This window comes from Oncorhynchus mykiss, chromosome 18 (genome assembly GCF_057628025.1).
Source record: "Oncorhynchus mykiss isolate SJ-2025 chromosome 18, ASM5762802v1, whole genome shotgun sequence".
NCBI classification, from domain to species: domain Eukaryota; kingdom Metazoa; phylum Chordata; class Actinopteri; order Salmoniformes; family Salmonidae; genus Oncorhynchus; species Oncorhynchus mykiss.
The window spans coordinates 4,066,718-4,094,210 of NC_143039.1; the positions used below are offsets into that span (position 1 = coordinate 4,066,718).

Below are 27,493 nucleotides of genomic sequence, written 5' to 3' on the forward strand. Positions count from 1 at the left end.
TAGGATTAAATGTCAGGAATTGTGAAAAACTGAGTTTAAATGTATTTGGCTAAGGTGTATGTAAACTTCCGATTCAACTGTACGTTGGTCATGTGCACACCTGACTAGAATGACACTGATGTACCACCAAAGGCCACACCCCGTTTATGTTTGAAAACTGGGAAAGATGCGGAGTTGGACTGTTTCTCGTGTCCAAAGTTGACCTATAACAGGAAACCCCATCTCTACTGCTACAGGTTGTAAAACATGATCAAATATCATCTCCAATATTAAAATCTACTTTGACAGAAGAGCTCTTAATTTCTCTGTTGAGTGGACAGTACTGGTAGTTTAGAAGTCTGTACAGTTATGTAGAACGCTCAGAGCCCTGACCGGGATCAATTCTGAGCTCTGGTAATAACCACCAAAAACGCCTCCCCACCCTAAGGGCTCTATTCAATCTGTATGGCTGAAGTTCAACTTTACCACCTGATAGAAATGTAAAGGCAGTGTTCCCGTGTTAGCGGAGACTGCATTCACGGTAAACGCTGCATATGTCGGCTCAATGGGAAATTACCTTCACATTTCTATCACACGGTCTGTAACGCTTCAGCCATCCAGATTGAATAGAGCCCTAATTCTAGCTGATTAACCAAACCCTAAGTAAGTTACGCTAACCCCCTAACCAACCTTAAATGACCCCTAACCCCCTAACCAACCTTAAATGACCCCTAACTCTCTAACCAACCTTAAATGACCCCCTAACCCACCTTAAATTACCCCTAGCCCCCTAACCCACCTTAAATGACCCCCTAACCCCCCAATCAACCTTAAATTGACCCGTAACCAACCTTAAATGACCCCTAACCAACCTTAAATTACCCCCTAACCAACCTTAAATGGCCCCCAAACCCCCAACCAACCTTAAATTACCCCTTAACCAACCTTCAATGACCCCTAACCATCCTTAAATGACCACTAACCAACCTAGTAATAATGTTATATTATTACTATTTTAATCCAGTTCTCATTGTTGCCTAAAATACAAACACAGTGCCTCATTATCTCCAGATCCAATACATTTCAGACACTTCCCCATGGCAGGCACAGTAAAGTAACAGCGCCTCTTCAACCGCAGGAGGCTGAAGAAATTTGAATTGGCACCTAAAACCCTCACATACTTTTACAGATGCACAATTGAGAGCATCCTGTCGGGCTGTATCACTGCCTGGTACGGCAACTGCACCACCCACAACCGCAGGGCTCTCCAGAGGGTGGTGCGGTCTGCCAAACGCATCACCGGGGGCAAACTACCTGCCCTCCAGGACACCTACAGCACCCAATGTCACAGGAAGGCCAACAACCATCCGTGGGAGGAAAGGGGAGGGATAGAGGGAGGAAGGAAAGAGGGATGGAGGAAGAGAGGGAAGGAGGGAGAAAAGGAGGAAAAAAAAGCGGGAGGAAGGAGGAAAGGGTAGGAAGAGAGGGAGGAAAGGGTAGGGAGGGATGGATGGATGGAGGAAGGGAGGGAGGAACTGGGAGGGAGGAAAGGGGAGGGAGGGAGTGAGGAAAGGGGAGGGAGGGAGTGAGGAAGGAAGGGAGAGAGGAAAGGAGGGAGGGAATGAGAGAGAGGGGAGGCAGACGAAGCAGAACACTGGACAGGCACCACGAGACAGGTCTTCAGGCACATTATTGTTTTTCTTTCATCCCGCCCATCTTAGTTTTGCTACAATATCTCTGAGCCCAGATCACCACGGAAACCACACAACCTGGATCACCATGGAAACCACACAGCTTCACACTGGAAGACATCTTAATTCAAGATACATAATAATGATTTGAAAATGTGGAGAGGTTTCACGGTTTAATGCGATGGAAATAAAACGTGTCTCTTGTATCCTCTCGGTACATAGGATCAGTGGAATGTTGGGACCAGGTAGGACCAGTGGGTGGAGTTAGAATGAGCAGGTAGAACCAGGGGACTGTTATGACCAGGGGAGTTAGCATGTCGAAGGCGTCTCGATCAGCAGGGTATTATGTTCATTATGTTTATCTGACTGTGATGTTATTCAGCAGTCTGTCCTCCGGGGCAGAAGTGTGGTGCTCTAGCTCTCTGGTTCCTCCAGGTGTCTGGGCAGGCAGGGTTGCTGGTGGACCGTGCCCCAGGATACCCCTAGGGAAGGGGACAGGCTACGGAGGCCCACCCCACCTAGAGGCATCATGGAGGGGGACAGACTGCGCAGGCCAACCCCACCCAGAGGCACCAAGCTGGGGGACAGGCTGCGGAGGCCAACCCCTGATCTGAAGCTGAGCTCCGGGGCGGGCAACAGGGGCTTCAGGATGCTGACCAGGCAGAAGGCTGAGCCACTCTTAGGGATGAAGTTCACCTTGTTACGGTCCGGACACAGGAAGGGAGGAATCTCCTGGAGGGGTCTGGGACTGTAACACAAACACACACACATTGTCATTCAACACTAATATATGACACCGATTATTTATGGTATTTACTTAGCAGAGTGCCCTTTTCCCATACAAGAGGAGTAATACCAGTTTGGCCACAAAAGGCTGTACCTGTTCTGAGTTATCTTCTACTATGGTGGGCTTGGTGGGCTCGCGCTAGTTTTAATGTTCTGAGTTAGCTTCTACTATGGTGGGCTTGGTGGGCTCGCGCTAGTTTTAATGTTCTGAGTTAGTTTCTACTATGGTGGGCTCGCGCTAGTTTTAATATTGTGAGTTACCTTCTACTATGGTGGGCTCGCGCTAGTTTTAATATTGTGAGTTAGCTTCTACTATGGTGGGCTCGCGCTAGTTTTAATATTGTGAGTTAGCTTCTACTATGGTGGGCTCGCGCTAGTTTTAATATTGTGAGTTAGCTTCTACTATGGTGGGCTCGCGCTATTTTTAATGTTCTGAGTTAGTTTCTACTATGGTGGGCTCGCGCTATTTTTAATGTTCTGAGAAGGGGTTAGGGTTGGGGCTAACCCTCCAAGGGGTTAGGGTTGGGGCTAACCCTCCAAGGGGTTAGGGTTGGGGCTAACCCTCCAAGGGGTTAGGGTTAACCCTCCAAGGGGTTAGGGTTGGGGCTAACCCTCCAAGGGGTTAGGGTTGGGGCTAACCCTCCAAGGGGTTAGGGTTGGGATTAACCCTCCAAGGGGTTAGTGTTAACCCTCCAAGGGGTTAGGGTTGGGGTTAACCCTCCAAGGGGTTAGGGTTGGGGCTAACCTTCCAAGGGGTTAGGGTTGGGGTTAACCCTCCAAGGGGTTAGGGTTGGGGTTAACCCTCCAAGGGGTTAGGGTTGGGATTAACCCTCCAAGGGGTTAGGGTTGGGGTTAACCCTCCAAGGGGTTAGGGTTGGGGTTAACCCTCCAAGGGGTTAGGGTTGGGGTTAACCCTCCAAGGGGTTAGGGTTGGGGCTAACCCTCCAAGGGGTTGGGGTTAACCCTCCAAGGGGTTAGGGTTAACCCTCCAAGGGGTTAGGGTTGGGGTTAACCCTCCAAGGGGTTAGGGTTGGGGTTAACCCTCCAAGGGGTTAGGGTTGGGATTAACCCTCCAAGGGGTTAGGGTTGGGGTTAACCCTCCAAGGGGTTAGGGTTGGGGTTAACCCTCCAAGGGGTTAGGGTTGGGGTTAACCCTCCAAGGGGTTAGGGTTGGGGTTAACCCTCCAAGGGGTTAGGGTTGGGGTTAAGCCTCCAAGGGGTTAGGGTTGGGGTTAACCCTCCAAGGGGTTAGGGTTGGGGCTAACCCTCCAAGGGGTTGGGGCTAACCCTCCAAGGGGTTAGGGTTGGGGTTAAGCCTCCAAGGGGTTAGGGTTGGGATTAACCCTCCAAGGGGTTAGGGTTGGGGTTAACCCTCCAAGGGGTTAGGGTTGGGATTAACCCTCCAAGGGGTTAGGGTTGGGGTTAACCCTCCAAGGGGTTAGGGTTGGGGTTAACCCTCCAAGGGGTTAGGGTTGGGGTTAACCCTCCAAGGGGTTAGGGTTGGGGCTAACCCTCCAAGGGGTTAGGGTTAACCCTCCAAGGGGTTAGGGTTGGGGTTAACCCTCCAAGGGGTTAGGGTTGGGGTTAACCCTCCAAGTGGTTAGGGTTGGGGTTAACCCTCCAAGGGGTTAGGGTTGGGGTTAACCCTCCAAGGGGTTAGGGTTGGGGCTAACCCTCCAAGGGGATAGGGTTGAGGCTAACCCTCCAAGGGGTTAGGGTTGGGGTTAACCCTCCAAGGGGTTAGGGTTGGGGTTAACCCTCCAAGGGGTTGGGGTTAACCCTCCAAGGGGTTAGGGTTAACCCTCCAAGGGGTTAGGGTTGGGGTTAACCCTCCAAGGGGTTAGGGTTGGGGCTAACCCTCCAAGGGGTTAGGGTTGGGGTTAACCCTCCAAGGGGTTAGGGTTGGGGTTAACCCTCCAAGGGGTTAGGGTTGGGGTTAACCCTCCAAGGGGTTAGGGTTGGGGTTAACCCTCCAAGGGGTTAGGGTTAGGGTTAACCCTCCAAGGGGTTAGGGTTGGGGTTAACCCTCCAAGGGGTTAGGGTTGGGGTTAACCCTCCAAGGGGTTAGGGTTGGGGTTAACCCTCCAAGGGGTTAGGGTTAACCCTCCAAGGGGTTAGGGTTGGCGTTAACCCTCCAAGGGGTTAGGGTTGGGGTTAACCCTCCAAGGGGTTAGGGTTGGGATTAACCCTCCAAGGGGTTAGGGTTGGGGTTAACCCTCCAAGGGGTTAGGGTTGGGGTTAACCCTCCAAGGGGTTAGGGTTGGGATTAACCCTCCAAGGGGTTAGGGTTGGGGTTAACCCTCCAAGGGGTTAGGGTTGGGGTTAACCCTCCAAGGGGTTAGGGTTGGGGTTAACCCTCCAAGGGGTTAGGGTTGGGGTTAACCCTCCAAGGGGTTAGGGTTGGGGTTAACCCTCCAAGGGGTTAGGGTTGGGGTTAAGCCTCCAAGGGGTTAGGGTTGGGGTTAACCCTCCAAGGGGTTAGGGTTGGGGCTAACCCTCCAAGGGGTTGGGGCTAACCCTCCAAGGGGTTAGGGTTGGGGTTAAGCCTCCAAGGGGTTAGGGTTGGGATTAACCCTCCAAGGGGTTAGGGTTGGGGTTAACCCTCCAAGGGGTTAGGGTTGGGATTAACCCTCCAAGGGGTTAGGGTTGGGGTTAACCCTCCAAGGGGTTAGGGTTGGGGTTAACCCTCCAAGGGGTTAGGGTTGGGGTTAACCCTCCAAGGGGTTAGGGTTGGGGCTAACCCTCCAAGGGGTTAGGGTTAACCCTCCAAGGGGTTAGGGTTGGGGTTAACCCTCCAAGGGGTTAGGGTTGGGGTTAACCCTCCAAGTGGTTAGGGTTGGGGTTAACCCTCCAAGGGGTTAGGGTTGGGGTTAACCCTCCAAGGGGTTAGGGTTGGGGCTAACCCTCCAAGGGGATAGGGTTGAGGCTAACCCTCCAAGGGGTTAGGGTTGGGGTTAACCCTCCAAGGGGTTAGGGTTGGGGTTAACCCTCCAAGGGGTTGGGGTTAACCCTCCAAGGGGTTAGGGTTAACCCTCCAAGGGGTTAGGGTTGGGGTTAACCCTCCAAGGGGTTAGGGTTGGGGCTAACCCTCCAAGGGGTTAGGGTTGGGGTTAACCCTCCAAGGGGTTAGGGTTGGGGTTAACCCTCCAAGGGGTTAGGGTTGGGGTTAACCCTCCAAGGGGTTAGGGTTGGGGTTAACCCTCCAAGGGGTTAGGGTTAGGGTTAACCCTCCAAGGGGTTAGGGTTGGGGTTAACCCTCCAAGGGGTTAGGGTTGGGGTTAACCCTCCAAGGGGTTAGGGTTGGGGTTAACCCTCCAAGGGGTTAGGGTTAACCCTCCAAGGGGTTAGGGTTGGCGTTAACCCTCCAAGGGGTTAGGGTTGGGGTTAACCCTCCAAGGGGTTAGGGTTGGGATTAACCCTCCAAGGGGTTAGGGTTGGGGTTAACCCTCCAAGGGGTTAGGGTTGGGGTTAACCCTCCAAGGGGTTAGGGTTGGGATTAACCCTCCAAGGGGTTAGGGTTGGGGTTAACCCTCCAAGGGGTTAGGGTTGGGGTTAACCCTCCAAGGGGTTAGGGTTGGGGTTTGTATTTGTTTTTATTATATTTTGACCGTGACAGTTTAAAATCTAGTGTTACTCCAAGCAGTTTAGTCATCTCAACTTGCTCAATTTACACATTATTTATTACAAGATTTAGTTGAGGTTTAGTGAATGTTTTGTTCCAAATACAATGCGTTTAGTTTTAGAAATATTTATGGCTAACTTATTCCTTGCCACCCACTCTGAAACTAACTGCAGCTCTTTGTTGAGTGTTGCAGTCATTTCCGTTGCTGTAGTAGCTGAAGTGTATAGTGTTGAGTTGTCCGCATACATAGAAACTCTGTCTTTACTCAAAGTCAGTGGCATGTCGTTAGTAAAACATTTAAAAAGCAAGGGGCCTAAACAGCTACCCTGGGGAATTCCTGATTCTAACTGGATTATATTTGAGAGGCTTCCATTAAAGAACATCCTCTGTGTTCTGTTAGACAAGTAACTCTTTATCCACATTATAGCAGGGGGTTAGTGAAGCCGTAACACATGTTTTTCCAGCAGCAGACTATGTTCAATAATGTCAAAAGCTGCACTGAAGTCTAACAAGACAGTCCCCACAATCATTTTATTATCAACTTCTCTCAGCCAATCCTCAGTCATTTGTGTAAGTGCTGTGCTTGTTGACATTTAGGGTCAGGGGTTAGGGTGTACTCTCATAGCCCTCAGGACGTTTAGGGTCAGGGGTTAGGGTTAGAGGTTAAGGTGTACTCTCACAGCCCTCAGGACGTTTAGGGTCAGGGGTTAGGGGTTATGGTGTACTCTCACAGCCCTCAGGACGTTTAGGGTCAGGGTGTACTCTCACAGCCCTCAGGACGTTTAGGGTCAGGGGTTAGGGTTAGAGGTTAAGGTTAGGCTGTACTCACAGTGACTCCTCAAAGACCTTGACCTTCTCACAGCCCTCCGGCGGCTCCCTCTTGAACATGTAGCTGTTGTTGGGCTTCGGAGACGCTGCATACTTCGGGAGAGGTGAGCAGGGACCCAGTTCTGAGGGACAGACAGACAGACGGACGGAGAGAGAGAGAGAAAGAGAGAGAGAGAGAGCAGGTCAGTCACAATATTCAGGGTGAGGGGGGGACAAAGCTATGGAAATGTGTGTGTGTGTACCTTTCTCCTCTGCGGGGTAGGGGCTGCCTCCTCCCATATCGTTGAGGATGGTGAGGTAGGAGGGAGAGATGGAGTCGGGCCGGCTGCTGCTGTTGCTATGCTTACCGCCACCGAGGCCCCCTCCTGAGGGGGTCTGTGTGTCAATGCTTCGGGTGGAGCTGCTGCGCTGGGGGCGGAGGGGTGGGGGGGCACGGTGCCCGTCTGGGACATCTTGGGGCTGAACCCAAAGCACACATAAATAACAACAGTTGATTTGTGTGCGTGTGCGTGTGTGTGTGTGTGTGTGTGTGTGTGTGTGTGTGTGTGTGTGTGTGTGTGTGTGTGTGTGTGTGTGTGTGTGTGTGTGTGTGTGTGTGTGTGTGTGTGTGTGTGTGTGTGTGTGTGTTAACAAGAACAAGGACTCACAATAATAACCTCATCTCGTAGTTGTGGTGTGTCACGGATGATGATGCGTTCAATCTCCTGGTTGAGACCCTCCACACTGTTCCTGAAGCGCGGCGCCGTCGACTTGGGGACGGGGATCAGGATGGTCTTATTGGGCATCTGGGCCTTACATACAGACAGGGGAAAGGTTAGTGGTAGAGTTAGGGTGAACCCTTAGGGATGGGGTTAGGGTGAACCCTTAGAGATGGGGTTAGGGTTAACCCTTAGAGATGGGGGTTAGGGTTAACCCTTAGAGATGGGGGTTAGGGTTAACACTTAGAGATGGGGTTAGGGTTAACCCTTAGAGATGGGGGTAGGGTTAACCCTTAGGGATGGGGGTTAGGGTTAACCCTTAGAGATGGGGGTTAGGGTTAACCCTTAGAGATGGGGTTAGGGTTAACCCTTAGAGATGGGGGTTAGGGTTAACCCTTAGAGATGGGGGTTAGGGTTAACACTTAGAGATGGGGTTAGGGTTAACCCTTAGAGATGGGGGTAGGGTTAACCCTTAGGGATGGGGGTTAGGGTTAACTTCTAGAGATTGGGTTAGGCTTAACCCTTAGGGATGGGGTTAGGGTTAACCCTTAGGGATGGGGGTTAGGGTTAACCCTTAGAGATGGGGGTTAGGGTTAACACTTAGAGATGGGGTTAGGGTTAACCCTTAGAAATGGGGGTTAGGGTTAACCCTTAGTGATGGGGGTTAGGGTTAACTTCTAGAGATTGGGTTAGGCTTAACCCTTAGGGATGGGGTTAGGGTTAACCCTTAGGGATGGGGGTAGGGTTAACCCTTAGAGATGGGGGTTAGGGTTAACTTCTAGAGATTGGGTTAGGCTTAACCCTTAGGGATGGGGTTAGGGTTAACCCTTAGGGATGGGGGTAGGGTTAACCTTTAGGGATGGGGGTAGGGTGAACCCTTAGGGATGGGGGTTGGGTTAACCATTAGAGATGGGGTTAGGGTTAACCCTTAGAGATGGGGGTAGGGTTAACCCTTAGGGATGGGGGTTAGGGTTAACCCTTAGAGATGGGGGTTAGGGTTAACCCTTAGAGATGGGGGTTAGGGTTAACACTTAGAGATGGGGTTAGGGTTAACACTTAGAGATGGGGGTTAGAGTTAACCCTTAGTGATGGGGGTTAGGGTTAACCCTTAGAAATGGGGGTTAGGGTTAACCCTTAGTGATGGGGGTTAGGGTTATCACTTAGATATGGGGGTTAGGGTTAACCCTTAGAGATGGGGGTTAGGGTTAACTTCTAGAGATAGGGTTAGGCTTAACCCTTAGGGATGGGGTTAGGGTTAACCCTTAGGGATGGGGGTAGGGTTAACCCTTAGAGATGGGGGTTAGGGTTAACTTCTAGAGATTGGGTTAGGCTTAACCCTTAGGGATGGGGTTAGGGTTAACCCTTAGGGATGGGGGTAGGGTGAACCCTTAGGGATGGGGGTAGGGTTAACCATTAGAGATTGGGGGTTAGGGTTAACCCTTAGAGATGGGGGTTAGGGTTAACCCTTAGAGATGGGGGTTAGGGTTAACCCTTAGAGATGGGGTTAGGGTTAGGGTACTCTCTATAACTAAAGGTTAGGGTACTCTCTGTAACTAAAGGTTAGGGTACTCTCTGTAACTAAAGGTTAGGGTACTCTCTGTAACTAAAGGTTAGGGTACTCTCTGTAACTAAAGTATAGGGTACTCTCTGTAACTAAAGGTTAGGGTACTCTCTAACTAAATCTTAGGGTACTCTCTGTATCTACAGATTAGTGTACTCTCTCTAACTAAAGGTTAGGGTACTCTCTAACTAAAGGTTAGGATACTCTCTGTAACTAAAGGTTAGGGTACTCTCTGTAACTAAAGGTTAGGGTATTATCTGGAACTAAAGGTTAGGGTATTATCTGGAACTAAAGGTTAGGGTACTCTCTGGAACTAAAGGTTAGGGTACTCTCTGGAACTAAAGGTTAGGGTACTCTCTGGAACTAAAGGTTAGGGTTAGGGTACTCTCTGTAACTAAAGGTTAGGGTTAGGGTACTCTCTGTTACTAAAGGTTAGGGTTAGGGTACTCTCTGTAACTAAAGGTTAGGGTACTCTCTAACTAAAGGTTAGGGTACTCTCTGTAACTAAAGGTTAGGGTACTCTCTATTACTAAAGGTTAGGGTACTCTCTGTAACTAAAGGTTAGAGTACTCTCTGTAACTAAAGGTTAGGATACTCTCTGTAACTAAATGTTAGGGTACTATCTGTAACTAAAGGTTAGGGTACTCTCTGTTACTAAATGTTAGAGTACTCTCTGTAACTAAAGGTTAGGGTACTCTCTGTAACTAAAGGTTAGGGTACTCTCTATTACTAAAGGTTAGGGTACTCTCTGTAACTAAAGGTTAGAGTACTCTCTGTAACTAAAGGTTAGGATACTCTCTGTAACTAAATGTTAGGGTACTATCTGTAACTAAAGGTTAGGGTACTCTCTGTTACTAAATGTTAGGGTACTCTCTGTAACTAAAGGTTAGGGTACTCTCTGTAACTAAATGTTAGGGTACTCTCTGTAACTAAAGGTTAGGGTACTCTCTATTACTAAAGGTTAGGGTACTCTCTGTAACTAAAGGTTAGAGTACTCTCTGTAACTAAAGGTTAGGGTACTCTCTATTACTAAAGGTTAGGGTACTCTCTGTAACTAAAGGTTAGAGTACTCTCTGTAACTAAAGGTTAGGATACTCTCTGTAACTAAATGTTAGGGTACTCTCTGTAACTAAAGGTTAGGGTACTCTCTGTTACTAAATGTTAGAGTACTCTCTGTAACTAAAGGTTAGGGTACTCTCTGTAACTAAAGGTTAGGGTACTCTCTGTAATGGTGCTCAGGTTACCTGTGACTGGATGATGGCAGCATGACTCCCGTTGAAGGGGGACCTGCGGTCCTTGTCCCTGCGGTGACGACTGCTGCGCTTACTGCGCTGGAGTTGCTGTCGCAATTTAGCAATCTGGAGGAGAGAAGAGATACTGGGTTAGGGGGTGTATTGATAGGATGTTGTTGTCTTTACCACTAAGACATGGAGAGTTGTCACTATGTTGTCACTGTGGAGTGTCACTATGTTGTCACTGTGGAGTGTCACTATGTTGTCACTATGTGGAGTGTCACTATGTTGTCACTGTGGAGTGTTACTATGTGGAGTGTCACTATGTTGTCACTATGTTGTCACTATGTGGAGTGTCACTATGTTGTCACTATGTTGTCACTATGTGGAGTGTCACTATGTTGTCACTATGTTGTCACTATGTTGTCACTATGTTGTCACTATGTGGAGTGTCACTATGTTGTCACTATGTTGTCACTGTGGAGTGTCACTATGTTGTCACTATGTGGAGTGTCACTATGTGGAATGACACTATGTTGTCACTATGTGGAGTGTCACTATGTTGTCACTATGTTGTCACTATGTGGAGTGTCACTATGTGGAGTGTCACTATGTGGAGTGTCACTATGTTGTCACTATGCTGCCACTATGTGGAGTGTCACTATGTGGAATGACACTATGTGGAATGACACTATGTTATCACTATGTGGAGTGTCACTATGTTGTCACTATGTTGTCACTATGTGGAGTGTCACTATGTGGAGTGTCACTATGTTGTCACTATGTTGTCACTATGTGGAGCGTCACTATGTTGTCACTATGTTGTCACTATGTTGTCACTATGTGGAATGACACTATGTTGTCACTATGTTGTCACTATGTGGAGCGTCACTATGTTGTCACTATGTGGAGTGTCACTATGTGGAGTGTCACTATGTGGAATGACACTATGTTGTCACTATGTTGTCACTATGTTGTCACTATGTGGAGTGTCACTATGATGTCACTATGTGGAGTGTCACTATGTTGTCACTATGTGGAGTGTCACTATGTTGTCACTATGTGGAGCGTCACTATGTTGTCACTATGTTGTCACTATGTGGAGTGTCAATATGTTGTCACTATGTTGTCACTATGTGGAGTGTCACTATGTTGTCACTATGTGGAGTGTCACTATGTGGAGTGTCACTATGTGGAGTGTCACTATGTTGTCACTATGTGGAGTGTCACTATGTTGTCACTATGTGGAGCGTCACTATGTTGTCACTATGTTGTCACTATGTTGTCACTATGTGGAGTGTCAATATGTTGTCACTATGTTGTCACTATGTGGAGTGTCACTATGTTGTCACTATGTGGAGTGTCACTATGTGGAGTGTCACTATGTGGAGTGTCACTATGTTGTCACTATGTGGAGTGTCACTATGTTGTCACTATGTTGTCACTATGTGGAGTGTCACTATGTTGTCAATATGTGGAGTGTCACTATGTTGTCACTATGTGGAGCGTCACTATGATGTCACTATGTGGAGTGTCACTATGTTGTCACTATGTGGAGTGACACTATGTTGTCACTATGTGGAGTGTCACTATGATGTCACTATGTGGAGTGTCACTATGTTGTCACTATGTGGAGCGTCACTATGTTGTCACTGTGGAGTGTCACTATGTGGAATGACACTATGTTGTCACTATGTGGAGTGACACTATGTTGTCACTATGTGGAGTGACACTATGTTGTCACTATGTGGAGTGTCACTATGTGGAGTGTCACTATGTTGTCACTATGTGGAGTGTCACTATGTTGTCACTATGTGGAGTGTCACTATGTGGAATGACACTATGTTGTCACTATGTGGAGTGTCACTATGTTGTCACTATGTGGAGTGACACTATGTTGTCACTATGTGGAGTGTCACTATGATGTCACTATGTGGATTGTCACTATGTTGTCACTATGTGGAGTTTCACTATGTTGTCACTATGTGGAGTGTCACTATGTTGTCACTATGTGGAGTGTCACTATGTTGTCACTATGTGGAGTGTCACTATGTTGTCACTATGTGGAGCGTCACTATGTTGTCACTATGTGGAGTGTCACTATGTTGCCACTATGTGGAGTGTCACTATGTGGAGTGTCACTATGTGGAGTGTCACTATGTGGAGTGTCAATATGTTGCCACTATGTGGAGTGTCACTATGTTGTCACTATGTGGAGTGTCACTATGTTGCCACTATGTGGAGTGTCACTATGTGGAGTGTCACTATGTGGAGTGTCACTTTGTGGAGTGTCACTATGTGGAGTGTCACTATGTGGAGTGTCACTATGTTGTCACTTAGTGGAGTGTCACTATGTGGAGTGTCACTATGTTGTCACTATGTGGAGTGTCACTATGTTGTCACTATGTGGAGTGTCACTATGTTGCCACTATGTGGAGTGTCACTATGTTGTCACTATGTTGTCACTATGTGGAGTGTCACTATGTGGAGTGTCACTATGTGGAGTGTCACTATGTGGAGTGTCACTATGTTGTCACTATGTGGAGTGTCACTATGTAGAGTGTCACTATGTGGAGTGTCACTATGTGGAGTGTCACTATGTTATCACTATGTGGAGTGTCACTATGATGTCACTATGTGGAGTGTCACTATGTGGAGTGTCACTATGTGGAGTGTCACTATGTGGAGTGTCACTATGATGTCACTATGTGGAGTGTCACTATGTTGTCACTATGTGGAGTGTCACTATGATGTCACTATGTTGTCACTATGTTGTCACTATGTGGAGTGTCACATTTGTCACTATGTGGAGTGTCACTATGTTGTCACTATGTGGAGTGTCACTATGTTGTCACTATGTGGAGTGTCACTATGATGTCACTATGTTGTTAGTATGTGGAGTGTCACTATGATGTCACTATGTTGTCACTATGTTGTCACTATGTGGAGTGTCACTGTTGTCACTATGTGGAGTGTCACTATGTGGAGTGTCAATATGATGTCACTATGTTGTCACTATGTGGAGTGTCACTATGTGGAGTGTCACTATGTTGTCACTATGTGGAATGTCACTATGTGGAGTGTCAATATGATGTCACTATGTTGTCACTATGTGGAGTGTCAATATGATGTCACTATGTTGTCACTATGTGGAGTGTCACTGTTGTCACTATGTGGAGTGTCACTATGTGGAGTGTCAATATGATGTCACTATGTTGTCACTATGTGGAGTGTCACTATGTGGAGTGTCAATATGATGTCACTATGTTGTCACTATGTGGAGTGTCACTGTTGTCACTATGTGGAGTGTCACTATGTGGAGTGTCAATATGATGTCACTATGTTGTCACTATGTGGAGTGTCACTATGTGGAGTGTCACTGTTGTCACTATGTGGAGTGTCACTATGTGGAGTGTCAATATGATGTCACTATGTTGTCACTATGTGGAGTGTCACTATGTGGAGTGTCACTATGTGGAGTGTCACTATGTTGTTATTATGTGGAGTGTCACTATGTTGTCACTATGTGGAGTGTCACTATGTGGAGTGTCAATATGATGTCACTATGTTGTCACTATGTGGAGTGTCACTATGTTGTCACTATGTGGAGTGTCACTATGTTGCCACTATGTGGAGTGTCACTATGTTGTCTCTATGTGGAGTGTCACTATGTTGCCACTATGTGGAGTGTCACTATGTGGAGTGTCACTATGTTGTCACTATGTGGAGTGTCACTATGTGGAGTGTCACTATGTTGCCACTATGTGGAGTGTCACTATGTGGAGTGTCACTATGTTGCCACTATGTGGAGTGTCACTATGTGGAGTGTCACTATGTTGTCACTATGTGGAGTGTCACTATGTGGAGTGTCACTATGTTGTCACTATGTGGAGTGTCACTATGTTGCCACTATGTGGAGTGTCACTATGTGGAGTGTCACTATGTTGTCACTATGTGGAGTGTCACTATGTTGCCACTATGTGGAGTGTCACTATGTGGAGTGTCACTATGTTGTCACTATGTGGAGTGTTACTATGTTGTCACTATGTGGAGTGTCACTATGTTGCCACTATGTGGAGTGTCACTATGTGGAGTGTCACTATGTGGAGTGTCACTTTGTGGAGTGTCACTATGTGGAGTGTCACTATGTGGAGTGTCACTATGTGGAGTGTCACTATGTTGTCACTTAGTGGAGTGTCACTATGTGGAGTGTCACTATGTTGTCACTATGTGGAGTGTCACTATGTTGTCACTATGTGGAGTGTCACTATGTTGCCACTATGTGGAGTGTCACTATGTTGTCACTATGTTGTCACTATGTGGAGTGTCACTATGTGGAGTGTCACTATGTGGAGTGTCACTATGTGGAGTGTCACTATGTGGAGTGTCACTATGTTGTCACTATGTGGAGTGTCACTATGTAGAGTGTCACTATGTGGAGTGTCACTATGTGGAGTGTCACTATGTTATCACTATGTGGAGTGTCACTATGATGTCACTATGTGGAGTGTCACTATGTGGAGTGTCACTATGTGGAGTGTCACTATGTGGAGTGTCACTATGATGTCACCATGTGGAGTGTCACTATGTTGTCACTATGTGGAGTGTCACTATGATGTCACTATGTTGTCACTATGTTGTCACTATGTGGAGTGTCACATTTGTCACTATGTGGAGTGTCACTATGTTGTCACTATGTGGAGTGTCACTATGTTGTCACTATGTGGAGTGTCACTATGATGTCACTATGTTGTTAGTATGTGGAGTGTCACTATGATGTCACTATGTTGTCACTATGTTGTCACTATGTGGAGTGTCACTGTTGTCACTATGTGGAGTGTCACTATGTGGAGTGTCAATATGATGTCACTATGTTGTCACTATGTGGAGTGTCACTATGTGGAGTGTCACTATGTTGTCACTATGTGGAATGTCACTATGTGGAGTGTCAATATGATGTCACTATGTTGTCACTATGTGGAGTGTCAATATGATGTCACTATGTTGTCACTATGTGGAGTGTCACTGTTGTCACTATGTGGAGTGTCACTATGTGGAGTGTCAATATGATGTCACTATGTTGTCACTATGTGGAGTGTCACTATGTGGAGTGTCAATATGATGTCACTATGTTGTCACTATGTGGAGTGTCACTGTTGTCACTATGTGGAGTGTCACTATGTGGAGTGTCAATATGATGTCACTATGTTGTCACTATGTGGAGTGTCACTATGTGGAGTGTCACTGTTGTCACTATGTGGAGTGTCACTATGTGGAGTGTCAATATGATGTCACTATGTTGTCACTATGTGGAGTGTCACTATGTGGAGTGTCACTATGTGGAGTGTCACTATGATGTCACTATGTTGTTATTATGTGGAGTGTCACTATGTTGTCACTATGTGGAGTTTCACTATGTGGAGTGTCAATATGATGTCACTATGTTGTCACTATGTGGAGTGTCACTATGTTGTCACTATGTGGAGTGTCACTATGTTGCCACTATGTGGAGTGTCACTATGTTGTCTCTATGTGGAGTGTCACTATGTTGCCACTATGTGGAGTGTCACTATGTGGAGTGTCACTATGTTGTCACTATGTGGAGTGTCACTATGTGGAGTGTCACTATGTTGCCACTATGTGGAGTGTCACTATGTGGAGTGTCACTATGTTGCCACTATGTGGAGTGTCACTATGTGGAGTGTCACTATGTTGTCACTATGTGGAGTGTCACTATGTGGAGTGTCACTATGTTGTCACTATGTGGAGTGTCACTATGTTGCCACTATGTGGAGTGTCACTATGTGGAGTGTCACTATGTTGTCACTATGTGGAGTGTCACTATGTTGCCACTATGTGGAGTGTCACTATGTGGAGTGTCACTATGTTGTCACTATGTGGAGTGTTACTATGTTGTCACTATGTGGAGTGTCACTATGTTGCCACTATGTGGAGTGTCACTATGTTGTCACTATGTTGCCACTATGTGGAGTGTCACTATGTGGAGTGTCACTATGTTGTCACTATGTGGAATGACACTATGTTGTCACTATGTGGAGTGTTACTATGTTGTCACTATGTGGAGTGTCACTATGTTGTCACTATGTGGAGTGTCACTATGTTGCCACTATGTTGTCACTATGTGGAGTGTCACTATGTGGAGTGTCACTATGTTGTCACTATGTGGAGTGTCACTATGTTGCCACTATGTGGAGTGTCACTATGTGGAGTGTCACTATGTTGTCACTATGTGGAGTGTTACTATGTTGTCACTATGTGGAGTGTCACTATGTTGCCACTATGTGGAGTGTCACTATGTTGTCACTATGTTGCCACTATGTGGAGTGTCACTATGTGGAGTGTCACTATGTTGTCACTATGTGGAATGACACTATGTTGTCACTATGTGGAGTGTTACTATGTTGTCACTATGTGGAGTGTCCCTATGTTGTCACTATGTGGAGTGTCACTATGTGGAGTGTCACTATGTTGTCAATATGTTGTCACTATGTTGTTATTATGTTGTCACTATGTTGTCACTGTTGTCACTATGTTGTTATTATGTTGTCACTATGTTGTCACTGTTGTCACTATGTTGTTATTATGTTGTCAATATGTTGTTATTATGTTGTCACTATGTTGTCACTGTTGTCACTATGTTGTTATTATGTTGTTATTATGTTGTTATTATGTTGTTATTATGTTGTTATTATGTTGTCACTATGTTGTTATTATGTTGTTATTATGTTGTCACTATGTTGTTATTATGTTGTCACTATGTTGTCACTATGTTGTTATTATGTTGTCACTATGTTGTCACTGTTGTCACTATGTTGTTATTATGTTGTTATTATGTTGTCACTATGTTGTTATTATGTTGTTATTATGTTGTCACTATGTTGTCACTATGTTGTCACTATGTTGTCACTATGTTGTCACTATGTTGTCACTGTTGTCACTATGTTGTCACTGTTGTCACTATGTTGTTATTATGTTGTTATTATGTTGTCACTATGTTGTTATTATGTTGTCACTATGTTGTTATTATGTTGTTATTATGTTGTCAATATGTTGTTATTATGTTGTCACTATGTTGTCACTGTTGTCACTATGTTGTTATTATGTTGTTATTATGTTGTTATTATGTTGTTATTATGTTGTTATTATGTTGTTACTATGTTGTTATTATGTTGTCAATATGTTGTTATTATGTTGTTATTATGTTGTCACTATGTTGTTATTATGTTGTTATTATGTTGTCACTATGTTGTTATTATGTTGTTATTATGTTGTCACTATGTTGTTATTATGTTGTTATTATGTTGTCACTATGTTGTTATTATGTTGTTATTATGTTGTCACTATGTTGTTATTATGTTGTCACTATGTTGTCACTATGTTGTCACTGTTGTCACTATGTTGTTATTATGTTGTTATTATGTTGTTATTATGTTGTCACTATGTTGTTATTATGTTGTTATTATGTTGTTATTATGTTGTCAATATGTTGTTATTATGTTGTCACTATGTTGTTATTATGTTGTTATTATGTTGTCAATATGTTGTTATTATGTTGTCACTATGTTGTCACTATGTTGTTATTATGTTGTTATTATGTTGTCACTATGTTGTTATTATGTTGTTACTATGTTGTTATTATGTTGTCACTATGTTGTTATTATGTTGTTATTATGTTGTCACTATGTTGTTATTATGTTGTTATTATGTTGTCACTATGTTGTTATTATGTTGTCACTATGTTGTTATTATGTTGTTATTATGTTGTCACTATGTTGTCACTGTTGTCACTATGTTGTTATTATGTTGTTATTATGTTGTTATTATGTTGTTATTATGTTGTTATTATGTTGTCACTATGTTGTCACTGTTGTCACTATGTTGTTATTATGTTGTCACTATGTTGTTATTATGTTGTTATTATGTTGTTATTATGTTGTCACTATGTTGTTATTATGTTGTCACTGTTGTCACTATGTTGTTATTATGTTGTCACTATGTTGTTATTATGTTGTTATTATGTTGTTATTATGTTGTTATTATGTTGTTATTATGTTGTTATTATGTTGTCACTATGTTGTCACTGTTGTCACTATGTTGTTATTATGTTGTCACTATGTTGTTATTATGTTGTTATTATGTTGTTATTATGTTGTCACTATGTTGTTATTATGTTGTTATTATGTTGTTATTATGTTGTCACTATGTTGTTATTATGTTGTTATTATGTTGTTATTATGTTGTTATTATGTTGTCACTATGTTGTCACTATGTTGTCACTGTTGTCACTATGTTGTTATTATGTTGTTATTATGTTGTTATTATGTTGTTATTATGTTGTTATTATGTTGTCACTATGTTGTCACTATGTTGTCACTGTTGTCACTATGTTGTTATTATGTTGTCACTATGTTGTTATTATGTTGTTATTATGTTGTCACTATGTTGTTATTATGTTGTTATTATGTTGTCAATATGTTGTTATTATGTTGTCACTATGTTGTCACTATGTTGTCACTATGTTGTTATTATGTTGTTATTATGTTGTTATTATGTTGTTATTATGTTGTCACTATGTTGTCACTATGTTGTTATTATGTTGTTATTATGTTGTTATTATGTTGTCAATATGTTGTTATTATGTTGTCACTATGTTGTCACTATGTTGTTATTATGTTGTTATTATGTTGTCAATATGTTGTTATTATGTTGTCACTATGTTGTCACTATGTTGTTATTATGTTGTTATTATGTTGTCACTATGTTGTCACTATGTTGTCACTATGTTGTCAGTATCTAAAGGCAGAGACTGAACAGTGTGACTGACCTCACTGAGCTGGTCGGTGTTATTATGTTGTCACTATGTTGTCACTATGTTGTTATTATGTTGTCACTGATGTTATTATGTTGTCACTATGTTGTCACTATGTTGTCACTATGTTGTTATTATGTTGTTATTATGTTGTCACTATCTAAAGGCAGAGACTGAACAGTGTGACTAACCTCTTTGAGCTGGTCGGTGCTCCCGCAGGAGGCCGATCTCTTGTGGCTCCCCCGCCTCCTCTCATCCGCCCAGGCCCTGGGGGTCTGACACCACAGAGAGAGGTGAGATGCATGAATACAAACACACACACTGGGGGTCTGACACCACAGAGAGAGGTGAGATAGATGAATACACACACACACACACACACACACACACACACACCCTGGGGGTCTGACACCACAGAGAGAGACAGGTGAGATGCATGAATACAAACAAAAACACACACACACACTCACCTGAGTGGCCTTGTCCCTCATGCAGGGAGTGTGGTGGGCGTGGCTTCCGTCCTGAGGCCGGGGACCAATAAGGTAAGAGCCAAGGAGCGTGCCCAGTAGGGGCCACAGCTGGGAGGAGCCAGAGGAAGTGGGAGGAGCTGAATCAGCTGCTCTCAGCAGAAAGACAGGAAGAGAAGAAGAGAGGGGAAAATAAGAAATACATTTCATTCTAACACAATAGCAAGAGTTGTTTGTAAACAGCCCTTGTGTTTGTAAACAAACAGCTGAGATGCTCAGTCTGAGGCAGGTGCCCCACTGATGTAACCCATCAATACAATATACACTAACCATCCAACCCATATCAACCCTAACCCATCATACAGACCATCCAACCCAGCCATATCAACCCTAACCCATCATACAGACCATCCAACCCAGCCATATCAACCCTAACCCATCATACCGACCATCCAACCCAGCCATATCAACCCTAACCCATCATACCGACCATCCAGCCCAGCCATATCAACCCTAACCCATCATACCGACCATCCAGCCCAGCCATATCAACCCTAACCCATCATACCGACCATCCAACCCAGCCATATCAACCCTAACCCATCATACAGACCATCCAACCCAGCCATATCAACCCTAACCCATCATATAGACCATCCAACCCAGCCATATCAACTCTAACCCATCATACAGACCATCCAACCCAGCCATATCAACCCTAACCCATCATACCGACCATCCAACCCAGCCATATCAACCCTAACCCATCATACAGACCATCCAACCCAGCCATATCAACCCTAACCCATCATACAGACCATCCAACCCAGTCATATCAACCCTAACCCATCATACAGACCATCCAACCCAGCCATATCAACCCTAACCCATCATATAGACCATCCAACCCAGTCATATCAACCCTAACCCATCATATAGACCATCCAACCCAGTCATATCAACCCTAACCCATCATACAGACCATCCAGCCCAGTCATATCAACCCTAACCCATCATACAGACCATCCAACACAGCCATATCAACCCTAACCCATCATACAGACCATCCAGCCCAGCCATATCAACCCTAACCCATCATAAAGACCATCCAACCCAGTCATATCAACCCTAACCCATCATACCGACCATCCAACCCAGCCATATCAACCCTAACCCATCATACCGACCATCGAACCCAGTCATATCAACCCTAACCCATCATACAGACCATCCAACCCAGCCATATCAACCCTAACCCATCATATAGACCATCCAACCCAGCCATATCAACACTAACCCATCATACAGACCATCCAACCCAGTCATATCAACCCTAACCCATCATACAGACCATCCAACCCAGCCATATCAACCCTAACCCATCATACAGACCATCCAACCCAGTCATATCAACCCTAACCCATCATACAGACCATCCAACCCAGCCATATCAACCCTAACCCATCATATAGACCATCCAACCCAGTCATATCAACCCTAACCCATCATATAGACCATCCAACCCAGTCATATCAACCCTAACCCATCATACAGACCATCCAGCCCAGTCATATCAACCCTAACCCATCATACAGACCATCCAACCCAGCCATATGAACCCTAACCCATCATACAGACCATCCAGCCCAGCCATATCAACCCTAACCCATCATAAAGACCATCCAACCCAGTCATATCAACCCTAACCCATCATACCGACCATCCAACCCAGCCATATCAACCCTAACCCATCATACAGACCATCCAACCCAGTCATATCAACCCTAACCCATCATACAGACCATCCAGCCCAGCCATATCAACCCTAACCCATCATACAGACCATCCAACCCAGTCATATCAACCCTAACCCATCATACAGACCATCCAACCCAGTCATATCAACCCTAACCCATCATATAGACCATCCAACCCAGTCATATCAACCCTAACCCATCATATAGACCATCCAACCCAGCCATATCACATCAATACAATATACACTAACCATCCAGCCCAGTCATATCAACCCTAACCCATCATATAGACCATCCAACCCAGCCATATCAACCCTAACCCATCATACAGACCATCCAGCCCAGCCATATCAACCCTAACCCATCATAAAGACCATCCAACCCAGTCATATCAACCCTAACCCATCATACCGACCATCCAACCCAGCCATATCAACCCTAACCCATCATACCGACCATCCAACCCAGTCATATCAATCCTAACCCATCATACAGACCATCCAACCCAGCCATATCAACCCTAACCCATCATATAGACCATCCAACCCAGCCATATCAACTCTAACCCATCATACAGACCATCCAACCCAGCCATATCAACCCTAACCCATCATACCGACCATCCAACCCAGCCATATCAACCCTAACCCATCATACAGACCATCCAACCCAGCCATATCAACCCTAACCCATCATACAGACCATCCAACCCAGTCATATCAACCCTAACCCATCATACAGACCATCCAACCCAGCCATATCAACCCTAACCCATCATATAGACCATCCAACCCAGTCATATCAACCCTAACCCATCATATAGACCATCCAACCCAGTCATATCAACCCTAACCCATCATACAGACCATCCAGCCCAGTCATATCAACCCTAACCCATCATACAGACCATCCAACACAGCCATATCAACCCTAACCCATCATACAGACCATCCAGCCCAGCCATATCAACCCTAACCCATCATAAAGACCATCCAACCCAGTCATATCAACCCTAACCCATCATACCGACCATCCAACCCAGCCATATCAACCCTAACCCATCATACCGACCATCCAACCCAGTCATATCAACCCTAACCCATCATACAGACCATCCAACCCAGCCATATCAACCCTAACCCATCATATAGACCATCCAACCCAGCCATATCAACACTAACCCATCATACAGACCATCCAACCCAGTCATATCAACCCTAACCCATCATACAGACCATCCAACCCAGCCATATCAACCCTAACCCATCATACAGACCATCCAACCCAGTCATATCAACCCTAACCCATCATACAGACCATCCAACCCAGCCATATCAACCCTAACCCATCATATAGACCATCCAACCCAGTCATATCAACCCTAACCCATCATATAGACCATCCAACCCAGTCATATCAACCCTAACCCATCATACAGACCATCCAGCCCAGTCATATCAACCCTAACCCATCATACAGACCATCCAACCCAGCCATATGAACCCTAACCCATCATACAGACCATCCAGCCCAGCCATATCAACCCTAACCCATCATAAAGACCATCCAACCCAGTCATATCAACCCTAACCCATCATACCGACCATCCAACCCAGCCATATCAACCCTAACCCATCATACAGACCATCCAACCCAGTCATATCAACCCTAACCCATCATACAGACCATCCAGCCCAGCCATATCAACCCTAACCCATCATACAGACCATCCAACCCAGTCATATCAACCCTAACCCATCATACAGACCATCCAACCCAGTCATATCAACCCTAACCCATCATATAGACCATCCAACCCAGTCATATCAACCCTAACCCATCATATAGACCATCCAACCCAGCCATATCACATCAATACAATATACACTAACCATCCAGCCCAGTCATATCAACCCTAACCCATCATATAGACCATCCAACCCAGCCATATCAACCCTAACCCATCATACAGACCATCCAGCCCAGCCATATCAACCCTAACCCATCATACAGACCATCCAGCCCAGTCATATCAACCCTAACCCATCATACCGACCATCCAACCCAGCCATATCAACCCTAACCCATCATACAGACCATCCAGCCCAGTCATATCAACCCTAACCCATCATACAGACCATCCAACCCAGCCATATCAACCCTAACCCATCATACAGACCATCCAACCCAGCCATATCAACCCTAACCCATCATACAGACCATCCAACCCAGCCATATCAACCCTAACCCATCATACAGACCATCCAACCCAGTCATATCAACCCTAACCCATCATACAGACCATCCAACCCAGCCATATCAACTCTAACCCATCATACCGACCATCCAACCCAGTCATATCAACCCTAACCCATCATACAGACCATCCAACCCAGTCATATCAACCCTAACCCATCATACAGACCATCCAACCCAGCCATATCAACCCTAACCCATCATACAGACCATTCAACCCAGCCATATCAACCCTAACCCATCATACAGACCATCCAACCCAGCCATATCAACCCTAACCCATCATATAGACCATCCAACCCAGCCATATCAACCCTAACCCATCATACAGACCATCCAACCCAGTCATATCAACCCTAACCCATCATACAGACCATCCAACCCAGCCATATCAACCCTGACCCATCATACAGACCATCCAACCCAGCCATATCAACCCTAACCCATCATATAGACCATCCAACCCAGTCATATCAACCCTAACCCATCATACAGACCATCCAACCCAGCCATATCAACCCTAACCCATCATATAGACCATCCAACCCAGTCATATCAACCCTAACCCATCATACAGACCATCCAACCCAGCCATATCAACCCTAACCCATCATAAAGACCATCCAACCCAGCCATATCAACCCTAACCCATCATACAGACCATCCAACCCAGCCATATCAACCCTAACCCATCATACAGACCATCCAACCCAGCCATATCAACCCTAACCCATCATACTAACCATCCAACCCAGCCATATCAACCCTAACCCATCATACCGACCATCCAACCCAGCCATATCAACCCTAACCCATCATACCGACCATCCAACCCAGCCATATCAAACCTAACCCATCATAAAGACCCTCTGTTCCCCTTACCCTGTCTCCTCTACCCCCTGTCTCCTCTACCCCCTGTCTCCTCTACCCCCTTTACCCTGTCTCCTCTACCCCCTTTACCCTGTCTCCTCTACCCCCTGTCTCCTCTACCCCCTGTCTCCTCTACCCCCTGTCCCCTCTACCCCGTCTCCTCTACCCCATCTCCTCTACCCCATCTCCTCTACCTCCTGTCTCCTCTACCCCCTGTCTCCTCTACCCCCTGTCCCCTCTACCCCCTGTCTCCTCTACCCCATGTCCCCTCTACCCCATGTCTACTCTACCCCCTGTCTCCTCTACCCCGTCTCCTCTACCCCATCTCCTCTACCCCATCTCCTCTACCTCCTGTCTCCTCTACCCCTTGTCTCCTCTACCCCTTGTCTCCTCTACCCTCTTGTCCTCTCTACCCCCCAGTCCCCAGATACCCTCTCTCCTCTACCCCCCGTCTCCTCTACCCCGTCTCCTCTATACCCTGCCCCCTCTATCCTGTCTCCTCTACCCTCCTGTCTCCTCTACCCCGTCTCCTCTACCCCCTATCCCCTCTACCCCCTATCCCTTCTACCCAGTCTCCTCTACCCTCCTGTCCCCTCTACCCCCCAGTCCCCAGATACCCTGTCTCCTCTACCCTCCTGTCCCCTCTACCCCCTGTCTCCTCTACCTCCTGTCCCCTCTACCCTCCTGTCCCCTCTACCCCCCAGTCCCCAGATACCCTGTCTCCTCTACCCTCCTGTCCCCTCTACCCCCTGTCTCCTCTACCCTCCTGTCCCCTCTACCCTCTGTCCCCTCTAACCCAGTCTCCTCTACCCTCCTGTCCCCTCTACCCTCCTGTCTCCTCTACCTCCTGTCCCCTCTACCCTCCTGTCTCCTCTACCCTCCTGTCCCCTCTACCCCCTGTCTCCTCTACCCTCCTGTCCCCTCTACCCTCTGTCCCCTCTAACCCAGTCTCCTCTACCCCCTGTTCCCTCTACCCCCTGTTCCCTCTACCCCCTGTTCCCTCTACCCCCTGTCTCCTCTACCCCCTGTCCCCTCTACCCAGTCTCCTCTACCCCCTGTCCCCTCTACCCCCTGTCCCCTCTACCCCCTGTCTCCTCTACCCCCTGTCCCCTCTACCCCTTGTCTCCTCTACCCCATCCCAATTACCCGGTCTCCTGCCCCCTCTATCCAGTCTCCTCTACCCCCTGTCCCCTCTACCCCCTGTCCCCTCTACCCCCTGTCTCCTCTACCCCCTGTCCCCTCTACCCCTTGTCTCCTCTACCCCATCCCAATTACCCGGTCTCCTGCCCCCTCTATCCTGTCTCCTCTACCCCCTGTGCCCTCTACCCTGTTTCAATTCAGAAACAAGCTGAGTCTGCTGTTATTGTCATGCTGCTCAGATTAACCCTAATACAAGAGAGAGAGCTGGTCCAGCAGAGAAGCTATATTTGGCAGCAGAGCCCTCCCTTTCCCTCAGAACCAAGCATCACTGTTGCTATGGGACCAAGGCACTTCATACTGTATATCTGGATCCAAACACAAACCAGATGCCAACAATGTGCTCTCTCTTTTTCTCTCCCTCTCTCTCTCTGCAGGACCACACTCTTAAACATTGGACAACATGTTACAGTAGTCATCACTATTAAGAACACACAGCCATGATCAAGAGAAGATAAATGATAAATATATGATCAATGCCGACCGGTGCATGCATTAGCGGTAGTATTATCCGTTTGATAAATCAGATCCAGTGATTGGCTCACCTGTGAAGAGGCCTTGGAGGATACGTGCCCAGCAGCGAGGCGAGAGATGAGACCTGCCGCTAACCTGGAGACGAGACAGGGGGGGATCAGGGGGAGGAACCGGGAGAGGGCGACAGCGGAGCAGAGATGTCGGAGACGGAGACGACAGACACAAACAAGCAGTAATGAACAGATGGCTCGTGGATGCGCATAGAGAGGTTGCTATGGGCGTTGCTGTAGCCTGCCTGCTGAAACGCGCGGTGTTGTTGATGATGAGGATGAGCAGTCCGTTTTGTCGTGATGGTAAAAATATATCATCCGATGAAAATATTTCAGGTAGCGAGGATCCACGTTGCAGATTAGCGCGAAGAATATCAGGGAAATAACAAATAACAGGGCGGGGGATGGAAGATCCTTTGCTTGCAGAGCGGAGAGAGACCGTCACAGCGGATCCGTGCGTGGCTTTGTCGTAGCGAGTCACCACGCTGCTTGTGCTGATGCTGCAGTTGCTAGGGCGCGTGGTGCAGATGATCTCCACGAACCAAGGCGCGCGTGTGCGGGGCGATGCATAGACCTACCGTATAAATAACAGTGCGGTGGTTTCCATGCGGTCTAAAACCCACCGGTCTATATGAGTTTAACAGTCAGTGAACGGATTATTTTCAATTACAAAACAAAAACAGGGCCTGAAATCAAATAGACTTTGAGGCAGTTGTCAGCAACACACAATATAACGGATATAGTCCATGAACCAGGGGTTCGGTCAGGCTCACTTAGGGAAACGATGTCTCAGTGATTTTTCTGAAGGTCTATGTGCCTAGAGTTGGACAATGTGTGATAGCAGTGCAGCAATGGTAGTATGTATGTGATAACGCGTTGTTTTATCCCTCCATCCCATACATCTTTCCCATAGGGATTTTACCCTCGGACAGGAACAAAACGCGTTGTTTTATCCCTCCATCCCGTACATCTTTCCCATAGGGATTTTACCCTCGGACAGGAACAAAACGCGTTGTTTTATCCCTCCATCCCATACATCTTTCCCATAGGGATTTTACCCTCGGACAGGAACAAAACGCGTTGTTTTATCCCTCCATCCCGTACATCTTTCCCATAGGGATTTTACCCTCGGACAGGAACAAAACGCGTTGTTTTATCCCTCCATCCCGTACATCTTTCCCATAGGGATTTTACC

At 46.2% G+C, this 27,493-nt stretch overlaps 1 protein-coding gene across 2 annotated transcripts; it reads right to left on the reverse strand.

Annotated features, from left to right (window-relative positions):
• Positions 1 to 1,829: 1,829 nt before the first annotated feature.
• LOC118947556 (protein FAM117B-like) lies at positions 1,830 to 27,493 on the reverse strand. Of its 2 annotated transcripts, none has more exons than XM_090206980.1 (8): positions 26,320 to 27,493; positions 19,698 to 19,843; positions 19,419 to 19,502; positions 10,410 to 10,523; positions 7,554 to 7,697; positions 7,149 to 7,365; positions 6,908 to 7,028; positions 1,830 to 2,418 (listed from the first exon to the last, which is right to left on the reverse strand). In XM_090206980.1, the coding sequence occupies exons 2-8, from the start codon at positions 19,716 to 19,718 to the stop codon at positions 2,085 to 2,087; spliced, it is 1,035 nt and encodes a 344-aa protein (XP_090063106.1). In that variant the 5' UTR covers positions 19,719 to 19,843; positions 26,320 to 27,493; the 3' UTR covers positions 1,830 to 2,084. The 2 variants fall into 2 exon arrangements, with proteins under 2 accessions (XP_090063106.1, XP_090063105.1); XM_090206979.1 differs by having other exon boundaries at positions 7,563 to 7,697; positions 26,320 to 26,836.

Bases quoted from the DNA above. Each gene is read 5' to 3' on its own strand.
- LOC118947556 (XM_090206980.1), bottom strand. From the start codon at position 19,718: ATGAGGGACAAGGCCACTCAG. The intron at 7,029-7,148 runs GTACACACACAC...TCTGTCCCTCAG, and splicing joins CTACCCCGCAGAGGAGAAAG to AACTGGGTCCCTGCTCACCT. The intron at 2,419-6,907 runs GTGAGTACAGCC...TTTGTGTTACAG, and splicing joins AAGGTCTTTGAGGAGTCACT to TCCCAGACCCCTCCAGGAGA.